The sequence below is a fragment of the Cyprinus carpio genome, chromosome A8 (genome assembly GCF_018340385.1).
Source record: "Cyprinus carpio isolate SPL01 chromosome A8, ASM1834038v1, whole genome shotgun sequence".
In the NCBI taxonomy this organism is placed as follows: Eukaryota; Metazoa; Chordata; class Actinopteri; order Cypriniformes; family Cyprinidae; genus Cyprinus; species Cyprinus carpio.
The window spans coordinates 19,577,533-19,593,860 of NC_056579.1; the positions used below are offsets into that span (position 1 = coordinate 19,577,533).

Consider the following 16,328-nt stretch of genomic DNA (forward strand, 5'->3'; position numbering starts at 1 on the left):
ACACAAGTGATAAGAAAAAACTAAGAAGAAACAGTAATTTCAACGAAAAAAAATATGAAGTGTCATGCAGGGAATTCTGGGAGTGTCAATTTACAGTTTTTCACTGTAAACTGTACAATGGCTTTTTCTTTTTCACTTCCAAATACTACAGTATTTTACTGTAAAATGACATTAAATGTAATTACAGTTATTCACCGTATATAGTATAGTAACTTACTGATAACCAATTAACAGGTTTTTACTGTAGCATTTTTACAGTCTTTTACTGTTAAAATCACAATCATTTTTTACAGTGTATTATGTCCAATAACGGTGAAGTTATTAACAATTTTTCATAATAAAAAATCCTAAAAAATGTGCCAAAGCAATAGATTTAATCAGAGTATTTTTCATATATAAAGCAGGAATCAGTTAAACTGAATTTGATGAATGTACAGTGTTTTACAGTAAAGTTATTAACTATTTTTCATAATAAAAAAAAATTAAAAATGTGCCAAAGCAATTATTTTCAATATGAGTGTTGTAGGCGGGAGAGCAGTGAGTGTGTGAACTGAATTTGTACAGTGTTTCATAATAAGTTATTAACGTTTTCATAATTAAAAAATCATAAAAAATTGTGCAAAAGCAACTATTTTCAAAATCAACGTTGATGTATAACCAGCAGGAGAGCAGTGATGTGTGAACTGAATTTTGTTGTGATGTTGTTTTTTATTTTTTTTGTTAATTTTTTCGCGTTTTGCACTTTGCAGACGGTCCCTTTGTTTTTTTATTTAAGTTTTTAGCGTTTTGCACTTTGCGTATTTTGTACAGAGCGGAGGAAATCTTGTTTTCATGCAAACTCGCTTGTAGCTCTTTTACTAGGCTACATCACTACGAGTGAAAAGAGGCATAATTCGCTGGACGGGATGCAGCTCCGACCGGAAACGAACAATGAAATTAACTTTCTACCTATTCGATTGTGTTTCATTAACGTCTACACCTACACCAACTCTAAACCTACCCCTCACAATAAGAAAAAAAAAAAAAAGTAATTGTTGTTGTACAGTGGTACAAAAATTACGCTATATTGATGTGCGCATGCCCAGTAGCCGCAGAACCCATAACGGTCAACATGGATCACGTGTGCCACGTAAACCAATCACATTACAGCTTTGACAGTCACTCGCTGTCTGCGGATACTGTAGAAATGAGTAACCTAGTGCTGTAATTCTATCCATCTCAAATTATCCGACTCCTCTAACAAAACACTTTGTGAACTCCATATATAATTAATTCCAAAATTAATATTTTAATGGATAACACAATGAAGATTAGCGGACAATAAGCCGTTTCCTCACAAAAGTGGTTTATGCGGAGTAACTACTGAAGCAGCTCCTCTGTTGACATGGTAAGCAAAAAAAACTAAACCACTGCTCAGAAAACAATACGGTAGACAGTGTTACTGCACAGGTTTGTTAAGTAAAACTGGTTTACAGAATAAAGATTGACATGTCTATTATCTTCGATCTGAAAACAGTCGTAAAAATGTAACACGTGACTATGCAGCGAACTGAAAGAAAGTTCTCAGAAACAGAGAAAGTTTACTGAGGATGGAAATGCAGGAAAACATGTTTGGATGTTCGGGTATCTTGCAGCTCGACGGAACATTGTTTTGTCGTGCTTGAAATATTTCATAGACCTATGGTTATTATATTATAGTATTGACATTGTATGAAATCATTGTTGATTTGGTGAATCGCTGTTCTTTTATCGCTCCTCCCCAACCGTACAAGAGAAACACTCAGTTTGTTTCTTTATTCGAGAGATGACTGACAGTTGTTTGAAAACAAAAATAATAATAATAATAATAATAATAATAATGTTTTTTTTTTTAAATATAAAAAATGTGTTTGGCATCTTGATGTCAAAACTATACAGAATATACAAATAACTGAAAGTGCATAAGTGCCTCTTCTTATGTAATGAAATATTATAATAAATTATGAAATAAAGCTTATACACATAGGTAACTATATATTATGGATGTGACCATGTCCATTATAATGAAGAATTATATATATATATGTTTATGTTCTCCCAAAATCAGCTGAGTCTCTGATTGCTCTCAGGAGCATCCTGTAAAGTTCCACTTCATCTTTTAAAACCCTGGGAAGGAACAATCCCATCATGCATGTGTTGGCATATGGTAGACGGCATCCACGCTGCTCTGGCTGGTAGAAATGAATGCTGGGCTTCTGGGAGAACCCAAGTGGTGGGACTTCATCCGCTCCGGTTATGAAAGTCAAAATTTCCTCAAAATGCAATGGGTTTTCCGGCACTTTTGGTTTTTTATCTGTTGAGGTAAAATGATAAGCTTGAGTCCAAACGAACTGCCAATTGCAAGCAAACTTATAGACAATTATTTACAATTCATTTCACAGTTCATTTACTAACTACCTCACCTTCAATCATTTTAAGCACCAGTTCCCAGTACTGTATAGTCTCCTCCTCAGCCTTCCTCTTCTCGGTCCCTGATTTACTCCAGTGGATTTGGAATAAGTCTGTGAAGGTGCTTCTGGAAAGGGGCTCATGCATGTTGGTAAAGATGGGTAGAAACTCAACCCAGTGAGTGCTCACCATATCCCAGAACTGTCCATAAGCATTCAGTCCCTTTGTGAACTGATGAATCATATTTGATGTTCTGTAAAAATAACACAGGTTGTTAAATGTCCATTCTTGTACTTAAGCAACACATTACTAAATAGGCCTTTTAGCTCAACCAATCAGATCGTCTAGAGGACAAGAACTAACTGTTAAATTAGTGTTTCTTTGATAAAAACAGTCATTTTATCATTTAAATAAATCAATAAGAAAAATGTAAGTTATATATATACCTTAGATATATGTAATGTCGAACTGCAAAGGAGTAAATCTTTGGAACATCTCGGATGGAAATTTCATGTCTGTATATTCCAAGGAAACCACATTCACAGATCCAGTCGCCCAGCTCTGTCTGCAGCCTCTGGAGATCTGCCGTCGTTTTGCATGACGAAATCTAAAAGCAAGATAAAATGATTAGAGATCTTGCAGTTAAAGAAGGGTGAAGATGAATATTTTTATGAAGAAATGGACAGAAACCTTTTGCAGTTTGTCCTGAATGTCAGCATCTGGTATTAGGTGCCAGTCAAAGTCTACCAGTTGACATTCCTGGGTGCACATCAGCTGGTACAGGCATGGGTCAAGAGATTTGAGTCCTGGTCCGCCATGAGCCACAGACCACGCAATCAGCTTCCCCGCCAATTCATACTTGTTTTCTTCCAGCGCCATTTGGTCATAGGTGAAGAACAAGTGTCCAGGCTGCCCCTCAAAGATGCCCAGCGAGCTCTGCACCTCCATCATCAAGATTCTGAGGCAGGGGTAAAGGAGAAACAACAGATGTCAAACTGTGACATACAGTGCATGTTTCATATTTGAGAACTGGTCTTCTACTGTACATTTTGTTAAAGAAGAATATGTATTCATCTTTGTATTAGGAATACCTGAAAAACTCTCTCCGTGGACCTCCACAGTCAAGTGCTTCCTCGCCATCAAATGTAATGAGAGGGATTTTGGTCCAAGGGAAATTAGAGTTGGAAACAGAATCTTTAGCACTCTTCAGCACCTTGTTACGAGAAACCAATACTGAAACATTCTCACTGCCACTGAGATGCATGTGTTGAAACTCTCTGAGCAAAGAGACAAAGTCCATGTCCTCCTGTTGAAGAGATGTAAATAACATCTTATGCTATCTTTCCAATCTTTCTGCAATGTCAATGCTGTACACTGGTTTAAGGTGTATGTAAAATTTGTGTGTATGTCTTATATTTATATATAATAAGCATGTAAAATAATATGAACGAAAATTGTAATAAATATCATTACCATTGAAGAGTTTCGGCTTGAATCTGACAGAAAACTGCTGGTTGAAGTCAGGCGGTGCCTCTGTTGTGCAGGAACAGGTGGAGGAGAACGTGATCGGGAGAAAGCATTTGCATACAAGACTGATGATACTGTGTTTGTGGTCATCTGTGAAAAATGAATAGCACAGTTTAATTGTTTGGTATTGTCAAGTAATTCTCAACTAGCAGGTTCAGGTGCAAAAAAAAGTGCCTTCAAAGAACAGCCGGGCTTAAACATTCACCTTAGTTTATTCATTATTTATTAATAATTAAATGAGATGTTTCCTACTATACCTCATTTAGAATAATGTCTGTCTGAGGAACTATATAAAGTATGTTGTCAGCCAGCTCCTTTTTCATTTTCTTTAGAGTGTTTGAATGTAATATGGAAAGTCGTCCACGTTTATCAGTCTTTGCAAAATGGAAACCAATCACATCCAGGTCGACCAAAGGATAACTGGAGCAAATGAAGCGATTCAGGTCTTGCCAAGTACAGTTTAGATCTACCCCTCTTGACTCCTGAGCAGGTATGCCTAGAAAGCAAACACAGAAAATATATCATAAGATTCTTAGTCTTTCAAATTGGTGTTAATTATTACATACAAATTATGAGTACTATAGAGAACTGTCATTGCTGGTGATGTATTTTAGGCTGAAAGGATGTACCTAAACCGGCTCTTGTGAGTTCTGAACTTTTTCTGGGGCTTGGGATGGTCGTCTGGTTGGCATACTGTACGAGAAAGAGACTCGGTTTCCAGTAAGATGATGCTTTCCGGACCTTTCTGGATTCTAAGTATAATGGAATCAAGGTCAATGATAACACCACACTGGGTACTAATACTACAAAGATGAAAGTTGTTTGATGGATGATTCATTTTTGATGTTAGTGTCCTAAGAAAACATTCTCACCTGTTTTATGTTTATTGCTATTCTCTTCCTCTGATGTTTGTCGCTCAACCGCTCTCGCTGGCCAGTTGATGCCAGACGTACTGTCTACTGGACAAACTGGGCATGATGTTCGACTGCCCCTCCTTGATCCTACAGCACATACAACATTTTTACAAAAGATTCTATGCATGTAAACATATTCAAGTAGCAGTTCTGACAACTGAAATTAGTTATTTTCTCACACTTACTCAGAAGGCGGACAGCGCTTGTGCTTCCGTACAGATCAATGAAAACCCACAGCGGATTATTCAGGTTAAGTCCTTCTGCTTTGAGGTAATATTTCTCCCCTCCTATCTCTTGCACAATAACCATGCCTGCATAGTTTATCCAGAACTGAAGCTGTACACCGCACCTAGACAAGTCCTCAGGCACTGGCACAACACAGTATCCTCGTGTGTCCCTGAGGTGTGGTATTGAAGCAGCTGGTAAATTGTTTCTTTGTGGGCAGATGTTTGTGAAACCTACACGAAGAGCTCCATCCCACGACGAGGTGCAGTCCTCAATATGTATACACAGCTTTTCATCCACTTTTACAGTGCGGCTGAGAAATACCAAACCGTTCATAAAGGACGAGGTGTCTCTGGACGCGAGTTGTCCTCCTCGGCTGAGGGTCACATTTTGGCCTGTCAGGTCCTTATTGAAAGTCATCGGACCCAGACATCGACTGCCACACATGCGATCGTGCTCTAAAATGATACAAATGAATATTACAGTGAGTCTGACAAACCAATGAACCTACATTATATGAGACACTTTTATGTTAGTATGACCAATTATACTCACTCATTGTTGGTTTGCCTCATGAAATGGTCCTGATGTTCAAGATGGTAAACACAACTGAAACTTTGTGACTCCCGCTTTTAACATCCAGTTAGAGTGCCTCAAAGCACTAAAGCCTGTTTGACTAGTTGCACTGGTCGAATGAAGTTATAAGAGAAGAAAAAAGGGGATGAGCTTACATGCAGGTGGAGCAGAGTGTGGGAAATTACTGGCTGACTGATGTTTCTGGATTTTCCATACAACGAATTGCATTACAAGAAGTTTTTGTGTTCAAGTTTCTTTTTCTAATAAATGTGCTACCTGCGAAATTAGATGGCGTATGAGAATCTCATAAAAACATGTTGAGATCATCACATCACATTTAACTTATTAAATTTATAATTAATTATTGTTTAAAATGTCAATTAAATCCAGATGTTAAATGTAATTTGTATATTTAAATCTCAAACATAAATCTTAAATACAAAACTTTTTATGCTTTTTCTTCAGTTTATTTTTTGAAAACTGAAATTGGATTTAAATGCAAAACAAAGCAAAATTTATGACTGTTTAAAATTAAAATTACATTACTAGTCTTTTATCCCCATTTGGAAAATTATACCACCAGATCTTCAAATTTCAAGCCATCATTCCCTTGGAAATAATTCCTTCTTTCCATATTTTTTAGAAATGTATTACTGACTCGTGTGATTGTTTTAATTAATCTGTGGATTTATGCTTATTGTTTTGTATTGGCTGTTTATAATGTGTTTTGTGTCTGTATGCTTTTGTGAAATTTTGTTGTGACCATCTTGGCCAGGACTCCCTGGGAAAAGAGATTGCTTATAATCTCAATGGGACCTTCCTGGAAAAATATAGGATGGATAAATAAATAAATAAACATAAACGTTCCCTTTACTCTTGTAAATATGCTATTTTAAGTTTAAGAAGAAGCTGGTATGTAATGCAGAAGTCATGTGGACTGACTTTAAACAGGCTGAATTTACTGCATGCCCAAACAACTCTGATTAATCTGTAGTTCATCTGTGTATGTTTCTGGGAAATGTAGACAGACATGCATATTAGCATAATCTCAAAATCTTTAGAGAAAACCTGCATATCTTCTCCTGACTGGAAAGCACCTTGTTTCTAGTTGAATGTTCAGAAAAGAATACCACAATCCATAACCACAGGGATGATTATGGCTATAATACAACACTATAATCTACATAGTCATTTATTGATAAGTACACTTCTCACAGCAGTAAAACCATATTTAATTGCATTATATCAGTGTTATATCATGTGTGTAATATTGTTTGGGACACAGTTTAAACTTTAAAATAATGAACAAATGTGCAAAGGGGTTAAATTCTTCGAAAAATTTACTTTACTGACCGTGTTTGCTATTTGCTTTAATCCTTCAAGATACAGTATATGCTTGAGAATAACAAAGACAGTCAGCTTTTTGTTTTGCAGATCGGTGTCTGGAAAAGAGACAAGCAAGTTTCTAAATCAAGCTACAATTGACAGCTTACAGAAAGAATAACTTGGCAATACTGATGATGAGACAAAGCATGTGGTGAATAGTGCTATGGTTTAGTGACTAGTGACTGGTTTTTAAGAAAACAAACATCTCAAACATTGTATTATCTTTGTGATGTTTCAGGGTTTCAGACAAGAAAATGGATTTAGTGCCAAGACAATAGATCTCCCTTCAAAATGGGACGCTGGGACAATGCCTATTAATTTTATTCTAGAATATTGTAGAGTTTCCATTTAACTGCAGTACTTTTCTCTGAAATCATAACAAACCTAGGAAGAGCAGGTCGTCATTTCAAAAACTCCTGAGATCCATGCAGAGCCCATCCCTGTTTTCTTTTCTGAACAGTATGTGTAATGTATGTGGCAAGAATACTGTCATAACGAAAGCAAAAGTATGAAAGATTATGACATCTCAAAAGAATTTAACTTGTTTTCTAAACATCTGTTTAGTTTTATAACCTTTTGGACAATAATATTCATGAATCAAGCACATAACAATAATAAAAACTGTCAAAAAATATGAAAACAGAACTCAATGAATTCAATTAAATGACTCAACTTAAATTAAATGAAATGACTCAACTTAAATGAAAAAGAAACTAATTTATGTTCTGTAGCATAGGTTGTGTAGAATGTTTTCATTGTTATCACATAATCTCTTCTTTCTTCTGCGAAACAATGCAATGTATCAGCGGGACTGATAAAACACGCGGAAACTGATAAACAATGATAAAACATTTCTGGCATGAGGGAGGAGATCAATCTGCTGTCAACAACAGCAAATCAGTTCAGCTAATTATATTTTTAGTGTATAAATAATTGCTGTGGACTTCAGATGAGCACACAAGCTCCCTATTCTTACCAATTTTTTTGTGTTTTAACGTTCAATATACATGGAATACCCAAAATATACAACCTGTGCAGCTCGCAATACAGTAACTCACAATGCATTGAGGTTCTGAACAGGATGTCACATTATAATGTCACAATTTTTTTTTATTTTTTTTTTTTTTGCTATTTTTTTTTTTTGTGTATATTTTTGAGACGTTTTTACAAAAATGTGATTAAAAATGTAAAATAATCAGGCATCACTAGCTGAAATAAATACCATGTGTTACGAATGTTGCATAATGCAGTTTTTGCAGAAAGCTTTATCACTGCATAAGGTTTTGTGCAGTATGCCGTTGTCAAGTGTCAGCTTACACAGACAATAACTGCAGTGTTAAACAGATTTACACAGAAATGGAATTCTTGCCTTGCCTTCTACGTGTCCAGCAAAGGATTTCAAGAAGTGTATAACTATCATCTACTTTTAACACATTTATTTAATTCCTTTCTGCAGAATAATGGTAATGTTCTCACACAATCTGTGCCAATCCAGGTTCTGCTGGAACTTTAATCCTGTCATTCATTTGAAATTTGGCTTATGGAGAAGTTGCAACAGCTTTCTACAAATATTTGACAGTGTATGTGCGGCAGCAAAAAAATCCAGAACTTTCCAAAACTATAAATACCCTACAGAAAGCCCAGATGAATAGATAGTGCTTAGTTGAAGAAGCACACTGATCAGAAAAAACAAGATACTGTCACCTTTTAACTCAATGTCCCTTTCTCCTAAGTTAATGTAATACTACATATTATTATAATATACAGTATCAAAGTGAACAGAGAGGCTGGTTTCATTTGATTCGATTACATCTCTTTATACTAAATGTCTTAACACAAAGACAAATTCAAGTTGAGACAAGTTCAGCAGCTTGATTTGCTTGCTGATGACAGACTGGCAGTTGTTTTTTAAGCATTGACAACCCTATGTTAGATTCATCTTTGTATATGGCATCTACCAGTTATGAAACAGTACAGCAAGACATGAAATAAAAGCACATATTGGCCATACTGGCGTTAGGACACATTACTTTACTGTAATGGTTTATTTAATTATACACTAAAGGAGATTGTTGATCTCTGACATCTTGACTATCATCTATCGCCCTCTACAGAGGAAATCAGGGTAAAGCAGGGCAAACAATAAAAACAATAAGGGAATTTTGTAATTTAATGCTGGTTTCCTTTATGAAACCTAAAAGTCGCTAGAAGAAGTTTCCCAGTGTTTATGTAATTTCAGTGCATTATAGCAGGGTTTCCCCAACTTGGGTTTGTGAGCTGAGGAAAAGCTAATAATGAATACAATCTTAAAAATGTAATATTAAAATCAAAAAACAAAATACAATTAAAACAAAACACTTACTGTACTAAAACATATTACAGATTTGATTTGTTTTCCTGCATGTGACCATTTTTCAAGTCACCGTTGACCAACATCAGAGAACAAAGAACACGTGAATGTTGTTAAATTGTTATTAATAATTAATGCATCTCAGAATGAATGTGAGTGAATGAAAGAATCAATTATGTTTGGTGAAAAATGTTTTTCTCTTTTTTTTTGTCTTTTTTTTGCTATATTTTTATTTTGCTATATAAACCTATTTATACATCAGAAAAAGATTTCAACTTTTCTTTTCACAATAAACGTCATTCATTTCAATAATGTTGTGTCTTTGCTATTATTATTATTATTAAGGAAACATTTTTTCTAATGCATAAATATTTTTTATACCTCATAGAAAAAAAAACCTATCTGCCCTACACCACTGGTGAATGCTTGTGTCAAAAAATGTAAGTATTTATGCATGAACCTAGACATAATCGATAGCACTGAACAAACTGTAATTGTAAAACCCTTCTTGCGCTGGACAGAATATCAAACAGTCTAAGACCAGAGAGTCAAGGGCAATGTCTAAGGTCAGATACAATAACTTTTCATTTCTGCATCCTGCTGTCATTACATTATCTTTGTGCACTTGTTACTTTTATGTGTACAGATAATAAATTGCCCACTAAATCAACCACCTCTAATGAAATTAAATTAAACCTTTGACCTTTTTCCAGACCTTTGTTGGCTATTTGTTGACACTTTTGATGAATTAGGCAAGAGAGAGGGAGATTTTGCACTTGTTCTTCTGGTATTAGTAAATGGCAAAGAAAAAAAATCTGTCAGAAATAGTCATCAAGGCTGATCTTCCAAAATTCTACAATCATAATGAAGGAAAAGACATTGTAAATACATTCCTAGGGACCATACAAGATGAAAAAAAATCCCATTTCCTTGTGTTGTGCTTACTAGCTGCTCCTCCACAGCCATGGCAGACGCCCCATTAAAAAGCAACTTATTCTCACCCAGACTTTTTAAAAAACTATTAATCTGTTGACAACCAATCAAACACTGTCCTGCTGCGAACAGACCAATGAGGAGACCAGGCACATTGAGCGCTCAACCAATCAAGGCAGACCATTCTAATTCTGTCCATCATTATGAAGAAAGTGCCACAGCAGACTAAGGTACATCTTATTTATGACCTGCAACCAGAGAGCCAGTGGTGGGACATTTGTCTGTGACTGTGAGAGTGGTGCTTGGTGTTCACTTTGGGGATCCAGCATTCATTATGGACTAGTTAAAGAGTCGAGAAGAGGAAATAAAAACACAGACTCTTACCTGATCTTTGAGACATCTCGGGGGTGATGTGAGGACCACATTGAACCCTGGAAATACTCCAGATTATCAAACAGAAAGTTGTCAGGTTAGGTTGAACTCGGACTAGAACTGGACTAGACCCTTCGGAGTACTTGTTGTTGGTGTTTGGGTTTGGGTTAGGTATTGGTCTTGAATCACCATCATTTTGAAGCAGAAGAAGTGCACACTGGTGTCCATGGAGTCCAATATTTCAGGGTCCTTCCTCTTCAACAACAGCTTGAACCAGTTCCCCTCAGACATCAAGGCCCCGGTGTGCCAGTACTCCATTCCCAACTCCTTCTACAAGCTCAGCCCCGCCAACATCAACTCTCAGCTCCAGGCCGGCACGCCGCATGGCATCAGTGACATCCTGAGTAGATCCATGATGGGCGGCCCGGGAACCCCTGCACTGCTGTCCGGGTACCCCTCTATGGGTGGCTTTGGGACAGCCGTACCCAGTCCAGGGGTTTATTATAACCGGGATTACGCCCCATCGGGACTGAGCAGTTTCTCTAAACCCGGAGTCGAATGTTCGGGTCTGAAGGGTAAAGGCAGCAGCTGCTGGGTGGACGGAGGGTATGAGTGGAGAGGGGCCAGGCAGCAGTGTCCCAACAGTAAGTCTGTGCAATATGTGCGCTTTATTTGGAGCATTATGTGTGATGAGATACCGACACATTGATATTCACCATACTAATTTAGTACATTTATCTACTATCAGTAAGAATATCAAACAGAAGAAAAAACAAATAGTTTTCCAATTAGATTGTATTTCAGGACTTGACTTGATAAAATCAGGTTTAATATCAGTCCAATCAGTGTGATATTATAAGTGTCAATAAAATTGACTGTATATGATGTAAAATTAAATGAAAGTTTACTGTTTTTCAGTAAATATAATATATAATGTGATCATTTAATGAAAAAAATCCAAATAGTTCATTATTATTTAACTTTCTGCAGAAATGTTAAAAGATTTAACAAATCAGTGTGATATTATTATATAAAATTGTTTATGGTTTAAATTAATTCGAATGAACAGTTTAATCATTTAATGAATCCTTTTAAACAGTTCATTATTTTAAGCTTTAGTGGAAATGCTAAAAAATCAATGATATTAAAATAATCATTTAAATATATTAAAATAATTAAATGTATAAAATATAATAAATAATCATAACATACTGAAATTAAACATTTGACATCTTCCATACACATTTGACCACTACGAAAAATAAAACTTTAAATTATTCTATATAATCCTTAATGTTTCTTTAATTTATTTTATGATAAGAAAGTTTCATATGTTTATTTTTTCATCTAGTTTCAGCTGTAAAAGCTGACACATTTTAAAGAAAATGTTTCTAACATAGAAATGTAAATGTCAATTTAAATTTAATAATTTACTTATTTATTTGTTTCCATTTTACCAGTTTATGCTTCAGCTATTTTAAAAACTGGTTCTTGGAGTCACAACTCACAAAGTTATAAATAAAGCATAGAAACTGAGATGAAATTGTCAGCAGCATCTTGTGTTTTCTCTGTAGGTGGCGGGCATCACACTGAGACTGTGGGGAAAAAGAAGCACACCAGACCCACGTTCAGTGGGCACCAGATCTTCGCTCTGGAGAAAACCTTCGAGCAGACCAAGTACCTGGCAGGACCAGAGAGAGCCAGACTGGCATACTCACTCGGCATGACTGAGTCACAAGTTAAAGTAAGATAACACATACTAGTTGTGGTGAATGAGTTAGAGGTTAAAGTAAGATAACATACTAGTCATTTAAAGATTGTTTTTTGATTGATTTCTTTGCTGAAGTAGTTAGAAAGCTAAACATAAGTAGGTTCTGTCTACATTACTGACATTCAAACACTCTTATGATAAGAATGTGTTTATTTTGATGGTCTGTAATGAGTTTACAGAGCACCTGCGTGTTTGTGATTCCTCTCAGGTGTGGTTCCAGAACCGGCGCACAAAGTGGCGGAAGAAGAGCGCGACGGAGCCCAGCTCCACGCAGGCCTCGCGCGGGGAGAGCGGAGGAGACGGCTCGGAAAACGAGGTGGAGGACGAGGAGTACAACAAACCGCTGGACCCCGACACAGACGACGAGAAGATCCGACAGCTGCTGCGCAAACACCGCAGAGCTTTCTCAGTCCTGCGCCTGGGACCGCATCACATCTGAGGAGAACTCAATTCACACGCGCTACATAACAGACAAGAGGCCTCGAATTATACAGATACACAGTAATATATATCTAACCGTTCTCGGTAACACTTTCTATTAAGTCTATTGAATGTTTCCACCATTTCTGGCAAGGAAAAAGATACAGAAAGGCTGTCAAAATTGAACCTGCCACTAAAAAGCCCATTAGGTGTTTTAATAGTATAAATGTAAACAGTAAAAAAATATAAACTACAAAACAATTTATGAAATGGCAAATTAAAATGTAAAAGGTAACAAACTAAAAAATGTTTTGGGCTGTGGATATTAATACATTTATGCAATTCATAAATTCTAAGCTATACGTTTATTGTGACAAATTGCCCCTATAAGAAAAAACAAAATGAGAAAACACATATTCTAGAGATTATGCTCATTATAATACTTTTTAAAATTGAACTATTGATTGTAATTCATTTGGAAAAGTATTTAAAAAATAACACTTTTTTTATTGATTATGTGTTACAGTATATTATCTAAAAATATAACTATGAATAAACTTTTATAATTTATTATAGTGAAACTGGTGACACTTATTTACAAGAACATACAATTGACAGTAGATTGTATTACAAGGCATTAAGAATCAATTTTAAGGGATTAAGAAAACATTTATGTTGCATTATTTAAAAAGTTTCATAGAAAGTGTTACCCATTTTTCTTCGAATTTAATATCGTTCAAACTTATTTAGGGATAAAATGCATCATAAATGCTCATAAAACTCTCTTTATGTCATTTTATTTGTCACTGTAGATGTATGCTCCTTCTTCTTTTCTTCCAAAGTTTTCTATTATTATTATTTCTATTTGATTATGAAATTATGTGTGTTTGTTAGTCCTTACATCGGCACAATTCGTCCAGCAATATCAGATTTCACAGACAGACATGTCTTGTTGAGCAAATGAAGTCAGCTGTCGTTTCCAAGCATCTCATGTTGTGCGAGTGAAGCTGAACTAACCTGAAGCTCTCTCAGTACATAAAACAAGTACAGGTTGAGAATCAGATTGGGTTTAGTAATAAAACAGCATGTTTTCAATTATGCCATATGCAATGCAAAGAGATACTATTATTTAATGATTTTAACAACTCTCGAATACAGGGTAGATATTGAGTAATGAAATAAATTCAGATATAAATACCAAATACAGTCAAATGCTAACATCTTAAAGGCATATAATCTAATGTATATGATCTGTAAATGAATTATGTTGAAAATGCAAAATAAATCACTGTTTTGAATGTTGAGTTTGTCCTGTTATGTTGAAAACCTCTTTTTAACATCACACAGTTATGTTTTCTAAAAATAAAAAAATAAGATGTAAAAACATAAATTAAATTTTAAGTGAATGTCTGTAATGTTTAACCTGCAATAATTAAATAAAAATTACATTTTAAAATACATTAAAATAGAAAGAGTTAAATATGAATAATATTTCACAAAGGTACTGTTTTTACTGTATTATTGATTAAATAAATGCAGCTTTGGTGAGCATTAGAGATTTCTTTTAAAAACATTTTAAAAATCTTACCGAACCCAAACTTGTGAAAATATTTTTCATATTTTTAATGAAATTTTACAGTAATAAATAAAGCCACAACTCACATTTTTGTATTTATCACAGTTAATAGGAAGCTACATGCCAGGTTAATGCCTCTAAGTTAATGCTTAACCTGTTGAAAAGGCTGTTTAAACTGGTAATGAATGTTAAACCATCCTCTATGATAATTCTACAGCAAATCTGCAGGCCCTCCATATAAAGTGGTCTTTGTCAGTTTGATGAATCTCTTTTAACTAATGGCTCCTTTGAGATTCTGCATTTACAGTCTGAAGTTAGTCATTTGTCAGATCTTTTAATCTTTCTCAGAGAGCAGATGGTGGGAGGCTGCGAGTGTGTTTGTTGTTGTTATGGACGTCTTAACTACACACCTCAATTAAATGGACTCATAATGATAATGACTTTGCATTGATCAGTTCAGTCATCAATGGATCTTCTCAGTGATGCTAATTTTAACACCTGTTGCAACGTTTAAAATATCATATAAAATCTTCTTTCAGAAACATTTTTAGAAAATCTTCCCGACCCCAAACCTGTTGAACAGTAGTGTATGTTTTCATGTATTTATTAAAATATTAATAAATAAAATCAGAACTCAAATTGCCTTTATGGTCTACAATTAAAATACACAATAACATAATTTCAATATTTTAGTTTGAATAGATGTTACACACTATTAATGCATCTGTTAGGCTAACAAACAACACGACTTCTCAGTTGATGAATATATACATTTTATTAAGAAATAAGACATATTTAAGAAAAAACATTCATAGGTGCTGCAGAAGATATAGTACAGTAAGAGGTTTCTTTAGACCGTTTCAGGCCAGTCCAACATTCGGCAGCATATGAGGTACAGCTAGAGTAAATGCACTGCAACTGTCTTACTGCATTTTACATCTGTTACAACAGATCTACCAAACACAAGGTTTATCAGAAGTCACAAAATGGAACAACAAAATGAGGAAATGAATGAATATTTGGCACAGTATCAAGTATTGTGTGTCAATCATTTTTTCTGCTTCTGCAATTTTTAGGGATGAATATTACTGTTTATGTAAGATTTAGTCTTGTGTTTAAGCCTATGAACAACCTATAATTTCAAATGGCAAATGTTATAATCTTATCAACAAGTTTCCCTTGGCCCAGCAGTCACCATTTATCTTAAACTTTCCACCACTATCCATTTTCTGGATAGACACCATTTAATAATACAGAATATAATTTTCAACAGTTCTCGGCAGATCCGAGACAAGCCTAACTGTTTTTAATAAAAAATAAAAGAAGAAAGAGAGATACAGAAAGTGGAAATAACTTAAAATAAAAAAAAGGTTAACATAAAATAAGTAATGTGTCTAATTTCACAATTGCTAAAAAAAAAAAAAAAAAAACTTTTACTATGGTCTACAAATGCTCACATCACTGCAAAGTAAAATAGTTCCCCAAAACGAGTGCAAACATGAATGGCTACATACACATTTAATTTAGCATGCTAATAACTGTGCACATAAATCTCAAAAGACTGTAGTGTTTGTGTTTATCTGTAAAATCTCAAATGCTAAATGACATCGATGCGGAGCGACTCCGTGGCCCCCTATTGAACCATGGTTTGGAGCGATGCCCTCGAGAACAGTAAATTATGTTGACCATACCATGAATCAACTACAACAAGTCCATTATTGACAGGTGGGCCGTACCATTTAACCCTTGTGCGTAAATTATGCATGGGGGTGTTCAGATTATATCGACTGAATCAATAAATTCATGTTGGGTGAGAAATCACGGCCCTGTCATATCTGGATTTAATAGCTT

At 35.1% G+C, this 16,328-nt stretch overlaps 1 protein-coding gene and 1 long non-coding RNA gene across 3 annotated transcripts; both read left to right on the forward strand.

Moving 5' to 3' along the window:
* The first annotated feature begins 1,252 nt into the window (after positions 1 to 1,252).
* LOC122145946 lies at positions 1,253 to 6,530 on the forward strand. Of its 2 annotated transcripts, none has more exons than XR_006160676.1 (3): positions 1,253 to 1,387; positions 3,301 to 4,444; positions 4,569 to 6,530. It is a non-coding gene; the product is annotated as an uncharacterized LOC122145946 (long non-coding RNA). The 2 variants fall into 2 exon arrangements; XR_006160677.1 differs by having other exon boundaries at positions 1,255 to 1,387; positions 2,087 to 4,444.
* A 4,363-nt stretch (positions 6,531 to 10,893) lies between these two features.
* nkx6.3 (NK6 homeobox 3) lies at positions 10,894 to 13,281 on the forward strand. The gene is made up of 3 exons (XM_019100444.2): positions 10,894 to 11,354; positions 12,285 to 12,454; positions 12,690 to 13,281. Exons 1-3 carry the CDS (start codon positions 10,937 to 10,939, stop codon positions 12,918 to 12,920), a joined length of 819 nt encoding a protein of 272 aa, XP_018955989.1. The 5' UTR covers positions 10,894 to 10,936; the 3' UTR covers positions 12,921 to 13,281.
* Positions 13,282 to 16,328: the final 3,047 nt, after the last annotated feature.

What these genes read in the sequence shown, in the direction of transcription:
- nkx6.3 (XM_019100444.2), top strand. Translation starts at nt 10,937, where the DNA reads ATGGAGTCCAATATTTCAGGGTCCTTCCTCTTCAACAACAGCTTGAAC. An exon ending in CAGGCAGCAGTGTCCCAACA is followed by an intron (nt 11,355 to 12,284) that starts GTAAGTCTGTGC and finishes TTTTCTCTGTAG; the next exon opens with GTGGCGGGCATCACACTGAG. An exon ending in TGACTGAGTCACAAGTTAAA is followed by an intron (nt 12,455 to 12,689) that starts GTAAGATAACAC and finishes GATTCCTCTCAG; the next exon opens with GTGTGGTTCCAGAACCGGCG.